The sequence below is a fragment of the Marmota marmota genome, unplaced genomic scaffold, assembly GCF_001458135.2.
Source record: "Marmota marmota marmota unplaced genomic scaffold, marMar, whole genome shotgun sequence".
Classification (NCBI taxonomy): Eukaryota; Metazoa; Chordata; class Mammalia; order Rodentia; family Sciuridae; genus Marmota; species Marmota marmota.
Window position 1 is genome coordinate 690,084 of NW_026000001.1, and position 20,863 is coordinate 710,946.

At 45.0% G+C, this 20,863-nt stretch overlaps 1 protein-coding gene and 1 non-coding gene across 2 annotated transcripts; one reads left to right on the top strand and one right to left on the bottom strand.

Annotated features, from left to right (window-relative positions):
* The first annotated feature begins 467 nt into the window (after positions 1-467).
* On the top strand, positions 468-549 carry Trnas-gcu. Its single transcript has one exon. It is a non-coding gene; the product is annotated as a tRNA-Ser (tRNA).
* Positions 550-5,586: 5,037 nt separating this feature from the next.
* LOC107156971 (serine/arginine-rich splicing factor 6) lies at positions 5,587-7,261 on the bottom strand. The gene is made up of 2 exons (XM_015503150.2): positions 6,532-7,261; positions 5,587-6,416 (listed from the first exon to the last, which is right to left on the bottom strand). Exons 1-2 carry the CDS (start codon positions 7,203-7,205, stop codon positions 6,062-6,064), a joined length of 1,029 nt encoding a protein of 342 aa, XP_015358636.1. The 5' UTR covers positions 7,206-7,261; the 3' UTR covers positions 5,587-6,061.
* Positions 7,262-20,863: the final 13,602 nt, after the last annotated feature.

Sequence of the window (20,863 nt, forward strand, 5' to 3'; positions counted from 1 at the left end):
AGCCGAGGCGAGCCGAGCCCCGCGCACAGCCCCGCCCGCCATCCGCCTGCGGGCCTCAGCGCGCGCCAGCTCGCCCTCTGCGAGAGAGGAGGAGCTACTGCACCCGCCGCCCGCGCCGCGCGCTTTGCAAAAGCCGAACCTACCCGCTGCCCGCCGCCTGCCTCCGGCCCGGGACGCGCACTCCTCCCTCCGGATCCGTGCGCAGCCCCTGGTCCAGCGGGTCCTGAAATCCAGGCGCTCTCGCCCAGACTCCGGAAGGGGAAGCTGTGGCAGAACTAAGGCTGTAGCTTAGTGAAAGATGGGGCGGTTGCAGGCTGAAGCGGGCCAAAAGGAAATTAAAAAGCTCCTTTCTACAGCGTTTCTCTCCCCTGGGTCCTACCAGGTTGGTACTAAGAAGTGAATGATGGAGACACGGAAGTGCGGAGGAGATGAGAGATAAGAGAATGTGGAAGAAGCACTGCATGTGGGACGAGGTGGCCGAGTGGTTAAGGCGATGGACTGCTAATCCATTGTGCTTTGCACGCGTGGGTTCGAATCCCATCCTCGTCGAAATCTGTTTTACAAGGAACACTCCTTAATTTTCTACATCCCCCTGCCTGGGACAGTGAGTTGAAGCAAACTGAATTTGAGGATGCTGGGTGGAATTCGGTGCACTTTCCGTCTCTCCCGTCATTCGTCTTCTCCCTCTTCTCCCTCGTAGGGTTAGAACGTTCGCGGGCCAGGCCACAGGTGTACTTTTCCTTCTCCCTATAGAGGGCTCATGGGTGGGTGACACCTATGACTGGCACTGAGATTCCGGGCCGTGCCTTGTTGGCTGGATGGGTTATCTGCAGGAGTTAGAGAAGCCCGCACTCTGCAGTGTTTGATCATTTCATTTATTTCTCTATTCAGCCTACTGATTGTCCCCATTTACCATCACCTCCCAAGGTGGTGAACTCCTGCCCACAGCCGCCTCCCCAACACATACACATTTAAGCTGAAGGCCTGGAACATTTCAGTACCAGCTACAGTACATGGAGGGCACTTAATGCTTGTGGATTAGTTGATCCATGGGCTCTTGAAAAGAGGAGTGGTTGTGGGGAAAGTCTGGCACCTCCACTGCTAAATCAATTATACATGATAAATGTTCCCTTTTTGGCCAAATTAGGAGGGCCCCCATGGAACAGAGCACTGTGAATCTTGGGAAGGGGTGGACAGGCTGTGGTGGGTTTTGAATGCCAGAGTAAGGTATTTGACCCCAGACTCATGGGCAGTAAGGTGCCAAGGTTGTGAGGGTAAAGAGCGACCTTTAAGACATATTTTGCACAGGATGTGTTGCACATGCCTGTAATCCCAGCTGCTCAGGAGGCTGAGGTAGGAGGATTGCGAGTTCAAAGCCACCTTCAGCAAAAGCAAGAAGCTGAGCAACTCATTGAGACCCTGTCTCTAAATAAGATACAAAATAGGGCTGGGGTTGTGGCTATTAGTTGAGTGCCTCTGAGTTCAATTTCCAGTACCTCCTCCCCCCAAAAAAGACATATTTTGCAGCTCAATAATACCTAGAAGGCACCTGTCCCTGCCAGGGGCTGTGTTAGGCACAGGGACACGGAGCTTGGGAGACATGGGTACTTAAAGGTTTTCACCAGGCGCAGGTACGAAGAGTGGAGAATGGAAAGCCCTTCAGCACAGACCTTGTAAGTGGAAGGCTCAGAAGCCACATTTGGTGGCATGCGTGTTTTCTTAGAACTACTCAGGGTTTAAAAATGACAATTCAAATCACATTAGTGGTTAATTTTAGTGAACTGGTAGATTTCTTATAAAATCCACATTCTGTTTAATTCTGGAAGATCTGGCAATGACAATTCTGCATTCCCACAGGGTGACCATTGGCCCGAGTATCAGAGTGGCTCCCATTTTTGCTATCCTAACAGTCTTCTCTTTTCCAAAGTCTTAGTCTTGCCTCCTCCCTATGCACCCCCAGCCCTTTGAACATTTGAGTTTTAATTGCAGTGTTCACACAATCCCCAGTCACTATCTCCATTGTTGAGATTCTCCTGGTCATCTGCCCACAACCCCCCACCCCCCACATCATGCCCAATGCTAGGCACATTACATGTTATTAATAAATGAATAAGAGACTTATGAATTGTCCTCAAGGCCCCTAGTCTAAAGGGAGACTTTAAAGTAATGAATAGACCTTGGTGAGGTGTCAAAATCAAGAAAAGCAATATTGAAGGTCCAGAAGGTGGGCAGAGGCAGCTGGCTGGGGAGAGGGACTGGTTATGGCAGAGAGGAACATGGGGGATTCAAAGACTGGTGTAAATAACTATAAATGATGGATCTGAGTGACTTTACTGCAGGCCAAGTGGCAGGGCACTATGCTTTCTGGGTCCTGGAGAGGCTGGATTTGTTAGGATTCTCTAGAGAAGCAGAACCAAAAGAGAGGGAGAGAGAGAGAAAAAAGATATTAGTAGAATGATTTTTATGAATTGTGATCTTGAGGCTGGCAGGTCTCAATTGTGCAGGGCAGGCAGGCAGGCAGGAGACCCAGGAGGAGCTGAGGTTGCAGCCCAAGTGTGAAGGTCACCTGAAGGCAGAATTCCCTTTTCCTCAGCCTTTCTTCCTTAAGACCTTCAACGGATTGGAGGAGGCCCACCCACACTGTCAAATGTGCGATATTATGATATAGTAAGAAATATGTATTTGGGGCTGGGGCTGTAGCCCAGTGACACAATGCTTGCCTGGAACATGTGAGGCACTGATTCTTAGCACCACACACAAAAAATAAAAATAAAATAAAGGCATGCTGTCCATCTATAACTACAAAAAAAGAAAAAAGAAAAGAAATACAGCCAGGCACAGTAGCACACACTTGTAATCCCAGCGGTTTAGGAGGCTGAGGCAGGAGTATTGCAAGTTCAAAGCCAGCTTCAGCAAAAGTGAGGCACTAAGCAATTCGTGAGACCCTGTCTGTAAATAAAATGCAAAATAGGGTGGGGGGTGTGGCTCAGTGGTTGAGTGCTCCTGCGTTCAATCCCTGGTCCTGCCCGCCCCACAGCCAAAAAAAAAGAAAGAAAGAAATATGTATTTGGTCTCTGTGCCTGGCTTCTTCTGACTCACAGCTTCTGAACCCCTTGGAATCTCCTGGGTGACTGGTGCATCTTTTGTTCTAATGAGCAAGTCTTGGTGAGTTCCTCGATAGCAGGGATCCAGGATGAGTTGCCAGGGAGATCAGTTATGTGCGATATTGAGAGTTTGGAACTCTCAATCCCTTTCCCCACCTCTAGGGAGTGGGGAGAGGGACTGAATGAAGGTTGAATTGATCAACAATGGTAAATGGGTCAAGGATGCAATCAATCATAATGAAGCCTCCATTAAAAACCCAAGGGAGCTGGGGTTTGTGACTCATTGGTAGAGCAGTTGCCTGGCACATGTGAGGCACTGGGTTCCATCCTCAGCACCACAAAAATAAATAAAATAAAGATATTGTGTTCCTCTATAACTAAAAAAATATATTAAAAAACACACAAAACCAAAAGGACTGGATTCAGGAACTTCCAGAAAGCTGAATATCTGAAGGTTCCAAGAGGATGGCATGACTTGCCCCAAGAAGGCCCCACCACCCGCCCCCATGCTATACCCTATGCATCTCTTCCATCCGGCTCTATCTTTTGTGATATCCTATATAATGAGTAGGTAAATGTATTTCCCTGACTTCTGGGAGCCACTCTAGCAAATGAATTAAACCCAAGTAGGGACTTGCGGTAACTCTGATTTACAGCTTGTCATCAGAGTACCTGAAGGCTTGTTGGATTGAGCCTTCCACACTTGAAATCTGCAACCATCTCCAGGTAGACAGTGTCAGAATCAAATTGAATTGTGGGACTCCCAGCTGGTGTACCCTGGAGAATTGCTTGGTTGGTTTGTGGGGAGACCGTACACATTTGGTGACTAGAGGTAAAGTTTATATTGAATGTGATAGTAGAAAGAAAAAAATTACTGGTTTATTTCTTCCCCCTCAGAGAAGAGAATTTACTTTACTCAAAGACTACTGATTTAGGAGTTGGAGTGTAGCTCAGTGCTAGAGCGCTTGCCTAGCGTGTGCAACGACCTGGGTTTGATCCCCTGCACCACACATACAGAGTCTGATTTAAATGTTATCTCATCTTCAAATATCCTATAGTAGCCAGGTGTGGTGGTGCACATGTGGTGGTGCACACCTGTAATCCCAGTGGCTTGGGAGGCTGAGGCAGGAGGATCATCAGTTCAAAGCCAGTCTCGACAATGGCATGGCACTAAGCAACTCGGTGAGACCCTGTCTCTAAATAAAATACAAAATAGGGCTGGGGATGTGTCTCAGTGGTTGAATGCCTCTGAGTTCAATCCCTGGTATCCCCTGAAAAAGCTACCCTCACATTGACAGCTAGACTGGTGTTTCATCAAATATCTGGGTGCTGTGGCCTAGCAAGTTGACATACAAAATTAGCCATCCTAAGGCTCTTTTGCTCTCTGACTCAGGGCATTGGGCTCTTTGTGCTTGCCTCCGCACAGCTCCAGTCAGACCCCAGACTCATGGCCCTACAGATTCTACCCCAGTCCCCTGTCTGGGCTGGTTTCTGATGTCTACACTCCACCCCACCCCTCAAGAACCAAGTTGGTTCTGTCTCAAACTGGGCCATTCAGAGATGGGTGTCTGTCGGATGAATCTTGGTTTCTCTCTTTATTTATTGTACCAGGGTGGAACTCAGGGGTGCTTCCCCACTGACCACATTACCAGTTCTTTTAATTTTCTAATTTGAGGCAGGGTCTTGCTAGGTTGCAGAGGCTGGCCCTGAACTTGCCATCCTCTCGTCTCAGCCTCCCGGGTAGCTGAGATTACAGATATGGGCCACTTCCTGGCCCAAGCTTCACATTTCTGTCCCCAGTCAGATGAAGGCTTGATTGAGCCTTGAAGACAGTTCACCAGGCCCTTTACTTGGCCAAAGGTGATGGCCAATGGCTATAGTTTCCTAGCTTGGTACTCCCAAGCTAGGGTACCAAGCCAAGGGCTTTGCCCATTCTGAAATTTCCCAGCTGTCCCTGGAGAGTAGTCTATTTCCCTCCCAGAATGCTCTCAGCCTGTACAGCTATGCGGCCTTCAGTGGCCCGCTTCAGGATTTCCCAACTCTCAGTATCCCTTCACCTGGAAGGAATCCTCTGCCTCACATGCTGGAAGGCCAATTATTGTTTGAATCAAACAAATTAATGTTTGGCTATTTATCTACTGTCCTCTGAGGCACCCTGGGGGCTCTGAAGCTACTTTTCTTGAGGGGCAGGACAGCAGAGTGTAGGTTGGTAGTGTTGCCATCTTAACAATATATATCTTCTGACCCATGAACATGGGATGTGTTTTAGTTTCCTCAGGGCTTCTTTAATTTATTTTAGCAATGTTTTATAATTTATTATTATTATTATTATTTTTTTTTTTTGTTATCCAAACTGAATAATTTATTGCTGGTCTGAGGCTTGCCTTGTTTTACACTTTAGTAGAATTTACACTGTTTCCACAAATAGCAGATATCAACATTAAAGGAATTTGATAGTGACCTATTCAATAAGGCAATCATCTTGGTAGCAAACTTTTATTTAAATCTTACATAACTCAAGCTTTATAAAAAGCCAACATAATTGAAAATTGGATTCTCCCTCTAAAGCCTTAAGTATCCAAAGCTTGAAACGGTTAATTTAAAAATAAGCAAACAAATGAAACAACAAAAAAAAAACCCTGCAGCAGATCCTGCTGAAAATACTTAAAAAAAAAAATCTAAATGAGCTTAATCTTTACAAAAGTTATTTTAGCTCAAAAGCTATAAAATCAAAGTTATCTTAATTCTACAAAGAAGGGAGAGGGTCTTTGACTTCATGCCACCATTTTAGAACCTCATCTTTTTCATCAAATTTGGCCACAAATCAAATTTTTGTGTGCTCCTGCTCTCAGGAGATTCCTCTTGCAGAAGAGGCCAAGTATAAACATGGAATAGTAACTGCCTAAGCAAGTAGGAAAGTGTTCCATAATAGTGTGCAAAGAATGTAGAGTTCTGGGTTAATCTCTGGAACTTGATCTGGACCTTGACCTTGAGCGAGATCTAGAACGGGATCTTGAAGTAGCTCTTTTTGGTGGAGGGGACACAGAACGAGCCTTTGAGGGTGGAACAGGAACGGGTGAATTGGAACGAGACTGGCTCCTTGATCTGGATTTTGACTTTATATCACCTTTTCCATTTTCTTTGGGGGACCGAGATCGAGACCTGCTTCGGGACTTTTCATACTCATCCTTAGATCTGCTTCGAGAATGTGAATGGGAACCCCGATCAGACTTGGGCTTAGATTTGCTTTTTGATCTAGATTTCCTGCCTTTTGATCGAGAACGTGATCGACCTTTGCTCCGTGACCTGGATCTGGACAAGAAAAGGCAGATTTTTTTTCAGTTATTGGGTCAGAACATACACATACTCCATGAAGAAGTCTAATTATATTTAGGGGGGGAAAAAATCCTAATACCACAGCATTTACCGGGAGCGACTTTTTGAGACACTTCGAGATCTACTGCGGCTGCTCCTGCGACTCCTACTTCGTGACCTCCTTCTTGAACGTGACCTAGATCTGCTTCCAGAATAAGACCTCCTATGGCTTGTTCGTGGCTTATCTTCAATAAGTCTAATATTCCTGCCATTTATCTCTGTACCATCCAGTTTATCCAAAGCACGCTTCATGTCAGAGTAGGAGCGAAATTCAATTACACCTTCATTTGTACGTTCTTTGTGAGCATCTGCATATGTTACTTCACCTGCTTGCCGCATGAAATCCTTTAAATCTTGCCAACTGCAACGACTAGAAAGATTTTCTACAATAAGCCTGTACTCTGTACGAACAGGAGGTCCATATTTGTCTCTGCCAGAGGTTCTCCGACTGCTGTATCCACCTCCACCACTGCGGCTTCCGTAGCTGTAGCCGTCGCGATCGCCGCGCTGGCCCCGGGCGTGCTCCACGATCACGCGCTCGCCGCAGAGCTCCTTGCCGTTCAGCTCGTAAACGGCGTCGTCGGCGTCGCGGGAGTCCTGGAACTCCACGAAGCCGTACCCATTTTTGAGGTCTACTTCGAGGAGGCGGCCATAGCCGCTGAAAAAGCGCTGGATGTCCTTCTCCCGGACGTTGTAGCTCAAGCGTCCTATGTAGACGCGAGGCATGTCCGTGGTGGGCGAGGTCCCGAAGGCTGGCTGTCGGACGGCGGACAGCAAGGCAGTCTTATTATTATTATTTATTTATTCTAATTTGTTATACACGATGGCAGAATGCAATTCATTTCATATTACACACATAGAGCACAATTTTTCAAGTCACTGATTGTACACAAAGTATTTTCACACCTTTTGTGTCTTCATACATGTACTTAGGGTAATGATGTCTAACATATTCCACCATGTTTTATAATTTTTAATGTACAAGTCTTCTACCTCCTTGGTTAAATTTATTAGTAGGTATTATAGTTTTTTAGATCTTACTAAAGTTGTTTCTTAATTTCCTCTGCACAGTGCTTCCTGCAAGAGGCAGGCAAGAGAGAGAGCATACCTGAACCCCCCCTACTTACTGGGGAGAAGCCAGTCTTAGAATATTCCACCCAAATAAGGCAAGGGATTGGATTTCAGAGGGTGGAGTCTTGCTTAGTGATGTCTTGATGTCAGTGGTCAGCAGATTGACTGATATCTTGGAAAGCCACACCCCTGTCAGGTGCTGTGTGGCACATGAAAAGGCACACTTATGGGGCACAGCCTCATAAGCAACCTCAGCCAGTTCCCCCACAGGCTCAAATGCTCATAGCTCACACACACAGCCCATGGCTGGCTCCTGACAACTTCCTTTCCAATTTGAATACCTTTTATTTCTTTTTGTGCTTGCTCCGGGCGAGGACTTCCAGTACAATAGAGGAAATTGTGATGAAGTGGCACCCCCTTTCTCCACAGAAAAGCCCTCTTCACCATGGCTGACTTTAGGACTGTCAGCAAAAGAGTCTCTGCAGCAGAGTCCAATGTGATAAACTTCCTATTTTCGTGTTGCCCTGTTTACGTGGCCACTGGCCCGGAAGATACCAGCACTCCAGGTGCTGGACACCCCCTTACTAGTTTTTCACAAACATATCCAGTATAGTTTGTAGAAATGTGCAAACAAGGCCTCTGGCCTTGAGCTGGGCTTCACAGAGATGTCTACATTTTTAAGATAAGTTACAAATGGGCTCCTTGGTAACAGCTGGCAGGGCGAGGAAAGAGAGGGGAGAAGAAGCTCCCCCCTTCTCAGGTGTTGTCCTTGAAGGGTTAACTTGCCCAGAACAGTGAAAGAAAAAGCTGCTTTTATGTGAATTTCTGCCGACTGTGAACTTCTGAGCCCCTCCCCTTGCACACTGGGTATAAAACCCTGAAGTTCTCTGAACTCGGGGTTCAGGGGATTGATTGATTACAGCAAAAGCTGTGCCCCCTGAACCTGGTTGCAGCCAAATAAAAGTGTTTCCTGCTATCTTCTGTGCCTTGCCTCATCTGTCCCCACAACAGTGGGAGTGGGCAGCCTGTCTCCCTGCTCTTACTCTTTCACTGTTGAGTATGATGTTATCTGTGATTTTTCATAAATTTTTATCACATTGAGGAAGTTCCCATCTGTTGTTTGTTCATTGTTTCCATCTTGAGTGTTGGAGTTTTTGTTTATCATCTTTTTTGTTGTGTTTATCATCTTAAATGAGATGATCATGTGTACCTCCCTCACACTTGACTCATATGATATATTACATTGATTGATTTTTGAAGGTTGAATAACCTTGCCTTCCTGGAGTAAATCCCATTTGGTCATGGTGTATGATCCTCTCAATATGCTGAATTAATATGCTTCTGATTTTTTTTTATATTTTGTTGTGGATTTTTACATCTTTATGTTTCTTCCATATCCCCATGCTGGGGACAGAACCCCCCCACATTCTAGGCAATCACTCTCCCACTGAGCTATACTTCCAGCCCAATTTGTGCATTTCTATTCATAAGAGATCTGGTCTGTAGTATTCTTGTGATGTCTTTACCTGGTTTGGGTAGAATGAGTAAGGAAGTGTTCCATCCTTTTCTATGATCTGAAGGAGTTTGAGAAAGATTGGTTTAATCGGTAGAATTTGCCTGTGAAGCCATGTGGGTGTTTTGTTTTGGGGAAAGGGAGATTTTTTGATTCAGTCTCATTATTGTTCAGATTTTCTGTTTCTTTTCAAGTCAGTTTTGGTAGTTTCTGTTTCTAGTAATTTCCATTTCATCTTATTTGTTAGCATATAATTGTTCATAGTATATCTCCCCCCCTCTCCCCCCCCATTGAGCTGCATTCCCAGGCCCCCACATCTTTTTAAATTTTTGAGGTAGGGTCCCGATAAGTCACTTAGGGCCTTGCTAAGTGACTGAGGCTGGCTTTGAACTTGTGCTCCTCCAGCTTCAGCCTCCTCAGCCTTTGGGATTACAGACAAGTGCTATTGTGCCCTGTACATAGTATTCTCTTATAGTCCTTTTTATTTCAGTATAATTGGTAGCAATGCCCCTGCTTTCATTTCTGATTTCAGTGAGTCTTCTTTTTTATTTGTCAATCTAGCTAAAGTTGCATCAATTTTGTTGATCATTTCAATTTAGTGAGGCCCTAAATAACTTAATAAGACCCTGTCTAGTGTGTGTGTGTGTGTGTGTGTGTGTGTGTATTTTTGATATATTTGTTTACTTATTCATTAATTCTAATCAGTTATACATGACAGTAGAAAGCTCTTTAGTCATTGTACATAAGTGGAGCAGAATTTTTCAGTTCTCTGGTTGTACATGAAGTAGAGTCACACCATTTTATTTATATATATATATATATATAATCTCATTAATTATTTGAAATAATTGTCTTATGCATATGTTTTTTTAATCATGTAGGAAAGAAAAGAGAAGTTCGAGACCAAAAATACAATAATACTGGATTTTATATTTACTGTGCAGTTATCTTTCACAGTATTTTTTATTTCTTCACATGGCTTTGTGTTCTTGTCTGATACTCTTTTATTTTCGCCTGAATGACTCCCTTCAGCATTTTTTTCAGTAGTTTTTGTACAGTGACAAACTCCTCAGTTTTGTTGATCTGAGAATGTCTTAATTTCTTCTTTACTTTTTTTTAAGGACCACATAACCTGAATTTATTAACTTTAGGCAACCATAATTTAAAAGATTCAAAAGTCCCATATGTGGGGGGTGGTCTGAGGTTGTGGCTCAGCGGTAGAGCACTTGCCTGGCACGTGTAAGGCCCTGGGTTCGATCCTCAGCACCACATATAAATAAATAAAATAAAGATATTGTGTCTAACTACAACTAAAAAGTAAGTATTTAGGGCTGGGGTTGTGGCTCAGTGGCAGAGTGCTTGTGTAGCATGTGTAAGGCACTGGGTTCAATTCTCAGCACCACATATAAATAAATGAATAAAATAAAGGTTCATCAACATCTAATTTTTTTTAAAAGAGTCCCATATGGACTCTTTTTTTGTATTTTTTTAAAATTTTTTTATTAGTTGCTCAAAACATTACAATGATCTTGACATATCATATATTTGATTCAAATGGGGTATGAATTCTTATTTTTCCACATGGTACAGATTGCAGTATCACATTGGTTATACAGCCACGTTTATACATACAGCCATACTAATGTCTGTTGTACTCTGCTACCCTTCCTATCCCTGCCTCTTTTTTTTTTTTTTTTAAAGAGTCCCATATGTTGTGGCTTAGTGGTAGAGCTCTTGCCTAGCACATGTGAGGCCCTGGGTTCGATCCTTGGCATCACAGAAAAATGAATAAAATAAAGGTACTGTGTGCAACTACAACTAAAAAAAAAAGAGAGAAAGAGAGAGAGAGAGTCCCATATTATAGGAGTTGAAAAAGACTCTACAATAAAGGAAAAAACTGATGAATGGTCAGCCAATTTACAATCCAACCAGTTAACAAACAGGACCATCTTCTGTGTAACAGCTAGGCTTTTTTCTTCCAATGGTAGATTGATCTAAACTGGCTCTGTTAACTACTAGTTTATACCCCTATCTGAAATTAGCATTTGGATGGAACATGTATTAGTAGATTTTACCAGCACTAGCTTTCTACTGGTTAAGGAATTCACCAGGTAATGCTCATAGTTAGGCAAATGTTAGAATTAGTGAGTAATGTGTTATAATTACTAACTTCAAGATAATACTGGGTGACTTTTTTTTCCCGAAATACATGTAAAAACGATCAAGTCTCAACAGTACCTACTTATATAGTTAGAATAAACACAACTTCTAGGAGAGTCAATTTCAGTTCTGGTTTCACCACTTAATAGGAGACCTGAGGCAGGTTACTATCTAAGTACAGTATGAAAAAGTCATAATACTATTTTACATCCCACCTACAAAGACCTTCTAAGTCTTTTCATATCAACTAGAAATTGAGGAAAGTACAATTTGAGAAACAATGATACTGCTCTTCACATGTCACTGGGTCACTAGCAATCACCCAAATCATGCCTCAATCCCCAGTGACTTAAGTTAGAAGCTCTTTGCCCTGAAAGACATTATTCCCCAGTTGAGCAGGACATGCTATGACACCCTACCTGGGGTACACAATAAAATACACAAACTGTCTTCTACTGGCACCAGCAGACTACCATCGAGGTATGCACAGGACTGACTTAAAATCGATTAAATATTTCAATTCATTAAAGAAAACAAAATTTAAATTACATGCTTAGTCAACAGAAGTTTAACTTTAGTTGCTTAGTGAATTTTGAGTTGTCCCCATCACTGGTAACTACAACACTTTGCATTTGGTGTAGAAACCAAACAGAGCAGGTTTTCCCTTGCTGGTACTGTGGTAGGGACAAACGAAGCAAGGAACCGAAGATAGCAGGAAACAGTTTTATTTGGCTGCAGCCAGGTCCAGAGGGTACAGCCTTTGCTGTAATCAATCAATCCCCTGAACCCCGAGTTCAGGGAGTTTCAGAATTTTATATCCAGCATGTAAGGGGAGGGGCTCAGAAGTTCACAGTCTGCAGAAGTTCACATAAAAACAGCTTTTTCTTTCACTGTTCTGGGCAAGTTAACTCTTCAAGGACAACATCTGAGAAGGGGGGAGCTTCTTCTCCCCTTTCTTTCCTCCCCCTGCCAGCTGTTACCATGGAGCCCAATTGTAACTTATCTTAAAAATATAGACATCTCTGTGAAGCCCAGCTCAAGGCCAGAGGCCTTGTTTGCGGATTTCTACAAAGTACTATACTGGATACGTTTGTGAAAAACTAGTAAGGGAGTATCCAGCACCTGGAGTGCTGGAATCTTCTTGGCCAGTGATCAAGTAAACAGGACGACATGAAAATAGGAAGTTTATCTACAATGGACTCTTTTGCTGACAGTCCTAAAATCAGCCATGGTGAAGAGGGCTTTTCTGTGGAGAGAGGGGGTGCCACTTCAATTCCCCCCTTTAATGATGCTCTCCATAATTTTTTTTTTAATATTTATTTTTTTTTAGTTCTCGGCGGACACAACATCTTTCTTTGTATGTGGTGCTGAGGATCGAACCCGGGCCGCACGCATGCCAGGCGAGCGCGCTACCGCTTGAGCCACATCCCCAGCCCCGCTCTCCATAATTTAATCCTTTAAATTTAGGAGCATCATTATCATTAACTTGGCTTAAAGCTTTATGTAATGTCAAAACTTTAGTTGTTGTCATCCTTTCAAAAGCAGCTTCTTTAGTGGACCCAATAGTTTTAACGCACAGTGGAGCCAAACATGGGAGCAATGAACAGGTTAACAGCAGAATACCCATTATACCAGTTAAGCTTTTAAATCTACCAAGAGTTGAAAACCATCTCCCAAAAGCATGTTTGGACCCAAACTTTAATGCCCTTCTAGGTATGAACTAGCACATGTGCTAGTTCTCTTGTGTTGTTAGCTATATTCTTAACTGTTTGTCTATTGTGATCCATTTGGATGCAACAATCTGAGCTTTTGAACTCTCCATATATTTCTTTTTCCTCAGCCAGTAGGTAATCTAATGCCAAGCGGTTTTGATAGTTAGCCACTCGCATCTGGTCTGTTGTGTGGCTAGGAGGTCAAAGGGTGTGGCAATCTGATTAATAATAATTTCTAGTACAGCTTGTAAGTGAATAATTCTGTTTAACATGTCAATAGGAGTTCTGTAGCTCCAACTGTCCTTTTGTGCCCAGGTAGCTGGAGCATAAGTGGCAATAATCCTCTGGGGTAGCCAGTTACCTTCACCCCAAGATTGGTGACCTCCTAAATCAAGTTTCTTTCCAATGCACCTCTTTTTCCTTTCCAAACAGTCATCCATCTATAGCATTCCTCTGGTGGGACAGATCCTAAATATATGTTTTACCACCTCTTGGTTATAGTGGATTGTCTTGACCCATGATTCACATGATCTCCATGGTTCACATGATCTCCATGGTTGGAATAGGAGTAGAGCAGAATCCCTTATGGTTGTCAAAGGAAACCAAACTAAATAATAGACTAACATTTTGGTTAGCACAGGTTAAACAGCATAAATTAACAAAGCCAAACTAATAACACCAAACAAATCCTAGAAAACTTATATAAGCAAGATAAAAAAGTCTAAGTGAAATTTTGTTACCCAGAGTTCAGTCAGTAGGACTTACTGTTATCAAACCAGTAGCAAAAGCCAAACAGAGAACTGTGTATATATCTAGAAGCAAGGGGTGGCAATGCATTACAGCATAAGAACTATCTCAGAGGTTGAAAGAGTTCATTAGTTCTGGTGGGAAGTTTATCTTTCACCAGGCATTGACCAGCCAGTCCTCCTGTGTGGCTGAAACAGGGCTGTAATCTCCTCAAGCTCCAGCCGTGCGTAGACCAGTCAGCTTCCAGAGTGACTGGAGCTGTTGTCCTTCTGATCCTCAAGCTTCTCTCGTGCTCCTTTTTCTTCGGGATGGCCAGCTTCAAGGGCATAGCAGCATCTGAAGAGCACTCCCAGTCCTCAGCTGCAGGCGTGAGTCTGGTGTAGTGAATCCAGGGACCTCTCTCTCTCTGCAAACTTGACTGCAGTTAGGGTGGATAAAATAACAGTGAAAGGGACCTTCCAAACAAGTTCAGGGATTGAATATTTCATTTTTTGACCCAGACTCTATCTCCAGGTTTGAAGGAATGTGCACTGGGTCAAACTTACTGGCAATCTTTCTCTAACCCATTGGTTGAGAACCTGTAAAGTTTTCCCTAAGGCCTGAAGCTGTCGTCACAGGGTTAATTTTCCTATCTCTCTTAAGTCTACCTGTAGTCCCCTAATAAGAGGGGGCCTCCCATATATTATCTCAAAAGAAAAGAATTTAATCTCCTAGTGGGAGTGGATCTAATCCTCAACAGTGTAATAGGGAGAAATTTATCACAATGTAAATGAGTCTCCTGACACAGCTTACCCAATTTAGCCTTAAAGTCTGGTTCATCCTTTTAACTTTACCAGAACTCTGCAGCCTATAGGCAGTATGTAACTTTCATACTGTTTGCACTCTTGGTCAGTAATCATATCACCTCTGCCCAAAAGCTGGCCCATTGTCTGAGCCAATAATTATTGGGACACCAAATCTGGGAATAATTTCCCAGAGAAGCATCCTAGTATCTCCCTAGCCTTCTCAGTGTGGGTGAGAAAGGCTTCCACCCAGTCAGAGTATGAACACACAAAAACCAAAAGTTATTTATAGCCCCGTGAGCTTGTTAGTTCAGTGAAGTTTACTTCCAAGTCTTCAAAAGGTGCTCCTCCTATAGTTTGGATTCCTGGTGGGAGCTTTGGCCTCTGACAAGGATTGTTGTGAGCACAAACCTCACATTGTTTGCAGACCATCCAGGTGTTGCTTGTGAGCTGGGGGACATAGAAATGTTGACTCAGAACTGTCTCAAGTGCTATATGTCCAACATATTTTCCTGTAGAACTGTCTGATAAAGGCTGGGGTTAGAATCTCCGGGATGGCTTTACCAGCCATCAGAAAATCTCCACTATCCACCTGGGAGAAAATTTTCTTGTTCAGTCTTATATCACTTTCATGTTGGGAGTGTGTTGGCTCCCTGTCTGTTACCTAGTCGGCCAGGCAGAAGGGCAGCATTTAAAACTGGGACTGGATTTTCTTCCCATTTCTTGCAGACAGCTATCCTGGCCTCTCTGTCAGCTCTCTGGTTGTCCTGAGAAACCACATGTTTCCCTTCTGATGACCTCGGCAATATATAATCACAATCTTCCTGGGAGCCCACAGTGCATCCAAGCGTTTAAGAATTTCTTGCCCATACATCATGTTCCCCCCCTTTTTATTTTCTCCTGAGTTAATTAGCCTACATAAGGCCCTATGAACATGAAGGGTAGCAAATGCATATTTTGAGTCTATGTAAATATCCACACAGACTCCTGCTGTCAACTGAGGTGCTCGAGTCAAAGCAATAAGTTTTACTTTTTGTGCTGAAGTTCCCTGAGGCAGAACCCTGCCTCGACAGTGGAGTCCAGAGTGACCATTGCATATCCAGCAAAACATACCTCATCTTTTATAAAACTGCTTCCATCTGTGAAGCAGTTTGTATCAGTGTCCTTGAGAGGTCTGGTCTGCTGGAGAACACTTCACCCATGACCTCAACACATTGTGATCAGGTTTTCCAGGTCCAAAGGGCAGCAAAGTTGTTGGGTTTAGAGTTCTGATGACCTCAATGTGGGTTTTCACATCACATGCCCTGATATTTGATCATTCTTTCATTAGTCAACCAATAGTGTCCTTTATATTTTAACACTGTCAAAATTGAATGAGGAACTCTGACAACCAGTTCTTGTCCCATGGCCAGTTTATCAGCTTCCAACACCAGAAGAGCTGTGGCTGCAAGGGCCCATAAACAAGGGGGCCAGCCCTGGGCTACAGAATCCAGCTGTTTGGACAAATAGGCCACTGGACGGTGCCATGTCCCCAGCATCTGGGTCAAAACTCCTATAGCTACTCCAGACAGATCATGGACATACAGAAAGAAAGGCCTTGTGAGGTGCACTGTTGAATGCTTGTTTAATGTCCTCCAAGGCCTTCTGCTTAGTTGGCCCCCACATCAGAGGATCTCGTTTTCCCTCCTTTGTGGCTTCATAGAGGGGTTTTTGCCATGACTGAAAAGTTAGGGATCCATATATGGCTGATCCCAGTAGCCCCCAAGAATTCTCTAGTCTGATGGCAGGTTGAAGGGACTGGAATTGAGCAGATCTCCTGTTTCTTTTGAGGCCCAGTTTCTATTGTTGGTTCTGTTGCTGAGTCAGATGGTAACCAAAGTATTTGACCTTTTTCTTGATAGATATGAGCTTTTAAGTCAGAGTCCAGTGCTGTCCCAATGATGGTGTACTCAAGCCCCTGGGAAGAACTGTCATTTAGGGAAGGGAGGCATACATAGAGCATCTGGCACTTTAAGATGCAGGAATTTTTTGTTATCTCCCAGTGCAGGATCTTGGCTGCTAGGATTCTCCAACTCTTAAATCTAATGTAAATCTTAGCAGAGACTGATGACCTGGGGCATCATTTGTGTAAAAGGCACCTATGTAAATCTCTCGTGGGCCGTCCAAGATTGGAGGGTGCCGCAGTCTGGCTGGGCACAAATCACGAGCCACTGAAGCAGGAACAAACTTTATTTCTGAACTCCACCAGCACTCTCCACACACGCTCCCAGGAATTCCCCCGCATGCCATGCGGCTCCTCCAGGAACCAGCCACCGGAAATATCCCTCCTCCAGCACTTCCCCAACCAATGGGAACTCTCCGGGAAACCCAGCGAGAGCTCAAGCGGAACTCAGTGGGAACTCCGCCAGAACTCAAAAGTCATCATCTTAACGGCTCGCTAGTGTCACCTCTCAACCACTACTTCTGGCAAAAATGCCATGCGTCATCCCGACTCGGCTGTGGCCCTTAACAGGAGGGCAGCAGTGTTATCATGTGCAGGTCCCAGTGTGGCTGTTAGAGTCTGTAAACAAGTCAAAATAACACCTGGCATTTTGCCAGGGGAATGTTAGAGTTCGTAGACAAGTCTGGATGGTGCCTGGCAAAATGCCAGAGGGAGTGGTTTGAGAAGTAACACAAACAAGCCATTAAGTGTGGAAATTCTTTATTGGTTGACTGATGTATCTAGTTTATGCTAATTAGATAAGCTGTGTGGAATGTATAAATACTGCTCCTGTCCTGCAATAAACGGCTCCTACTCCTGCTGTATCAACGTACACAAGTTATTCGTCACCCCCCCTGATTATTCTGCTGCAGCTGTACTCCGGCATGTGGCAGCCACTTTGTGCCCACCTAGGTGTTGCTCTTTGCGTGGCTTTCGCCTCTTGCCAGGTGGGAGCCTGCTCTAATTGTATGTAGCGGCTTCCCTGTTTGTGTTTTTGTTCAGTATGCCTAGGTGCAGGGGGCTCTGTGGCCCTTTCTGCTGGTGGCTCACAGCGTGTGGCTTGGAGTCAGGGTGGCATGTCCTTTTGGAGTGTGCACCCTATGGCCCACTATTGGCTGTTAACATGAACATATTCCTGGTTCATTTGGGGGCTTGCAGCAGCTGAGCCCTCTTGAGGCACTCGGTCCCATGTAATCAGATGCAAATGTGTGTGTCTATGGGACCCCTGCCATATTCGTCAATCATCAACTTCCGAGCAAGTGGGAAGAAACTGAAAGGAGGGGCTGGGGCCCAAACATTCATTCCTTCTCCAGTCAAGGCTTAGCATTTGAGCATGGCAGTGGGTACTTGTCTGCCGGGGCAACTGGAGGCTTCCCCTTTTGTCTGGCCACGCTTTTTTTCCTTATAAACATTTGGACCATTGGCTTTGTTCTAGTGAGACCCCCCTTTGAGTGACCTTTGGGTTTGTAAGGAGATCCATCCTCCTCTTTATCTTTCTGGTCTGCCTGTCTTTGAGTCTCTTGGTCTCGATTGATGAAAACAATGGTGGTCACCTTAATCAGCTCAGGGCACACTTCTTAGTAAAGCCCTCTTGGATTGTAATTTTTGGCAAATGGCTCTCTGAGCCTGTCCCACAAAGGCTGCATTGATCACCTGTTGCCTGCGCCCGTGCATTTCTTCACTGACATACTTGCATTACAGCTGCTACACTTGTATGTGCCCCTCCTCCCCTGGGCACCTCTGGGCAGGGAGAGGGGCGGCAGTGGTGGTGGCCTGGACATTTAGCTCTGAGTCAGTTGGACACATCTCTTTTGATCATTGCTGCCAGTTTCATAGGGCAGAGGGGCCTTAGGCAGATGTGGGGCCCAGAGAAATGTTCAAGGCTATTGAGGGTGTGAGAGGGAGATGCTGGAGCAACCGGAGGCTTATCTCAGCTCTGTTTGTCTGCAGATGCGCTCGGCTTAGGTTAGGGCTCAGGGCTACCTCCGATTCCTTCTAATTCTTGGGCACAGACAGTGTGTTTTATTATTATTTTTTCTATTCTTTTATGAGGGCTTCTTGACATCTCTTTATCTTTAGATTTTCTTTCTTTCTTTTTTTTTTTTTAAAGAGAGAGTGAGAGAGAGAGAGGGAGAGAGAGAGAGAATTTTTTTAGTATTTATTCTTTAGATTTTGGCGGACACAACATCTTTGTTTGTATGTGGTGCTGAGGATCGAACCCGGGCTGCACGCATGCCAGGCGAGCGCGCTACCGCTTGAGCCACACCCCCAGCCCTATCTTTAGACTTTCTTCTTTGTTGGGGCCCATCCTAAGTCTGGATAATGGATTCCATCAGATCAGTCATGGCCCAGGGTTTCTCCGTGTAGGAGGGAGTATGATTTTTCCAGCTTATGAGCACAATGGTGGTGAAAGCCTGGCACACAAAACTGCCTTGTCTCCCTCAGGTGTTTCCCTCTGGTCAATATGGGCAGGTCCTTTAGTCCCTTGCAGGGGCATCTGGAGAGTTCTCATCTGAGTTGTGGCTCTAGTCTTGGGACAAATCTCCCACCTTAATCTTGGGAGATGAAAGAGTCTTTGGTTCTAGGAAGCCTTTGGCTCTGAGGACATCACAGAGGATGGAATAGCCAGTATTGGGGGCCATCATTTGTTGCCTCTGAGGACAAGAGGGCTGAGGAGACAGTCTGTTGTCCCTGTGGTCTTGGCAAAGGTGGTCCTGGGTCCTCTCTGGCTCATGGGAAAACTGTTTCCTTTTCTGACTTTCCTCGTCAGGTTTTCTGTTTAGCTGCTTTCCGCTGGGTCTTAGAGACTATTATGCTCCTGGCTAACATCAGCTTGGACTGTCCATCTAGACAGGCTCTCAACCAAGGGGGCTGTTTCTGTACTCTCTCTTGCCAGCAATCAATGTAAGAGAAATGGTTTAGGGTTCCAACAACAATCAAAAGGACCTCAGCAATGACTCTCTCATCTAAAGATCCTTCTGGTGGCCAGCCCACATCTTGGGTGAGCCACTCTAATTCACAGAGTATGCAACCTTTGTGGAGTGAGTTTCATCCCACAGTTACCAAGAAAACCTCCCTAAAGGTTTCTAACACACATTTCAGAAGGCTCAGTTTCCTTAGTGTGCCTCCCATGTTCCACCCTGCATCGGTGTCGCACGCTTAGAACAAAACACATTTAGGACAAGACTCGCTTTGTCCATCTCCAGCCGCTGCCCTCGCGGGGACTTAGGGCCCTCTTAGCCTTGTGGGTCGGTATCAACCCCCCGACCTGGAGCTTTCACCTAGACGTTGGTTGGTGAAATTCCGCCATAGACTGTATGAGGTGCCACGGAACTGCGGATCAGGACTCTGCATTCGCTTCGGCCCTCGGGTTGGGTTGGAACCCTTCCCTTTGTCCATCTCATTCACACACTTTCACACAGACATGGCCAGGACAGAATTTCTATAACGTCCAAATTCCAACAATTCCAAACCAAACAGAAAAGGGAGTCACAGTTTCCCCTCTGCTCGCTGACCCCGAACAGAGGCTACTCGGGCGACTCCCCAGGTCTGTTTCAGCTCCAACCACTTTGGAGGGTACTTGGGACCCAACAGAGGGTGATCAAGCCTCTCTTCCACCTGCTTAGGCCTCTAAGGGGAGGTCAGATGGGCTACAAAACCAAATGGACCCGAGTCCTACCTGTTCAGTTGGGCGGTGCTCAGAAACGCTAATTCTGGTTCCTGCTGCCTGTGGGTTCCATTGTGCTCCAGGTGGCAGCCCCAGGGCGCTGGGTGAGTCTATCCTCCTTCAGGCCAAGAGTGGCCTGGGCGTGCCAAGGGGACTGCTATCCCCCATCATCCCAGGGAAGCCGGTCCCCAGAGACAAGAGAGGCAGAATAGCCTTCTTTACCTCCTCTGTCCCATCTGGGTCGCCAAAAATGTTGTAGGGACAAATGAGGTAAGGCGCCGAAGATAGCAGGAAACAGTTTTATTTGGCTGCAGCCAGGTCCAGAGGGTACAACCTTTGCTGTAATCAATCAATCCCCTGAACCCCGAGTTCAGGGAGTTTCAGAGTTTTATACCCAGCATGTAAGGGGAGGGGCTCAGAAGTTCACAGTCTGCAGAAGTTCACTGTTCTGGGCATGTTAACTCTTCAAGGACAACACCTGAGAAGGCGGGAGCTTCTTCTCCCCTTTCTTTCCTCCCCCTGCCAGCTGTTACCATGGAGCCCAATTGTAACTTATCTTAAAAATATAGACATCTCTGTGAAGCCCAGCTCAAGGCCAGAGGCCTTATTTGCACATTTCTACAAAGCACTATACTGGATACGTTGTGAAAAACTAGTAAGGGAGTGTCCAGCACCTGGAGTGCTGGAATCTTCTCAGCCTGTGGCCAAGTAAACAGGGTGACATGAAAATAGGAAGTTTATTTATAATGGA

Bases quoted from the DNA above. Each gene is read 5' to 3' on its own strand.
- LOC107156971 (XM_015503150.2), bottom strand. From the start codon at position 7,205: ATGCCTCGCGTCTACATAGGACGCTTGAGCTACAACGTCCGGGAGAAG. The intron at 6,417-6,531 runs GTAAATGCTGTG...TTTCTTGTCCAG, and splicing joins GTCTCAAAAAGTCGCTCCCG to ATCCAGGTCACGGAGCAAAG.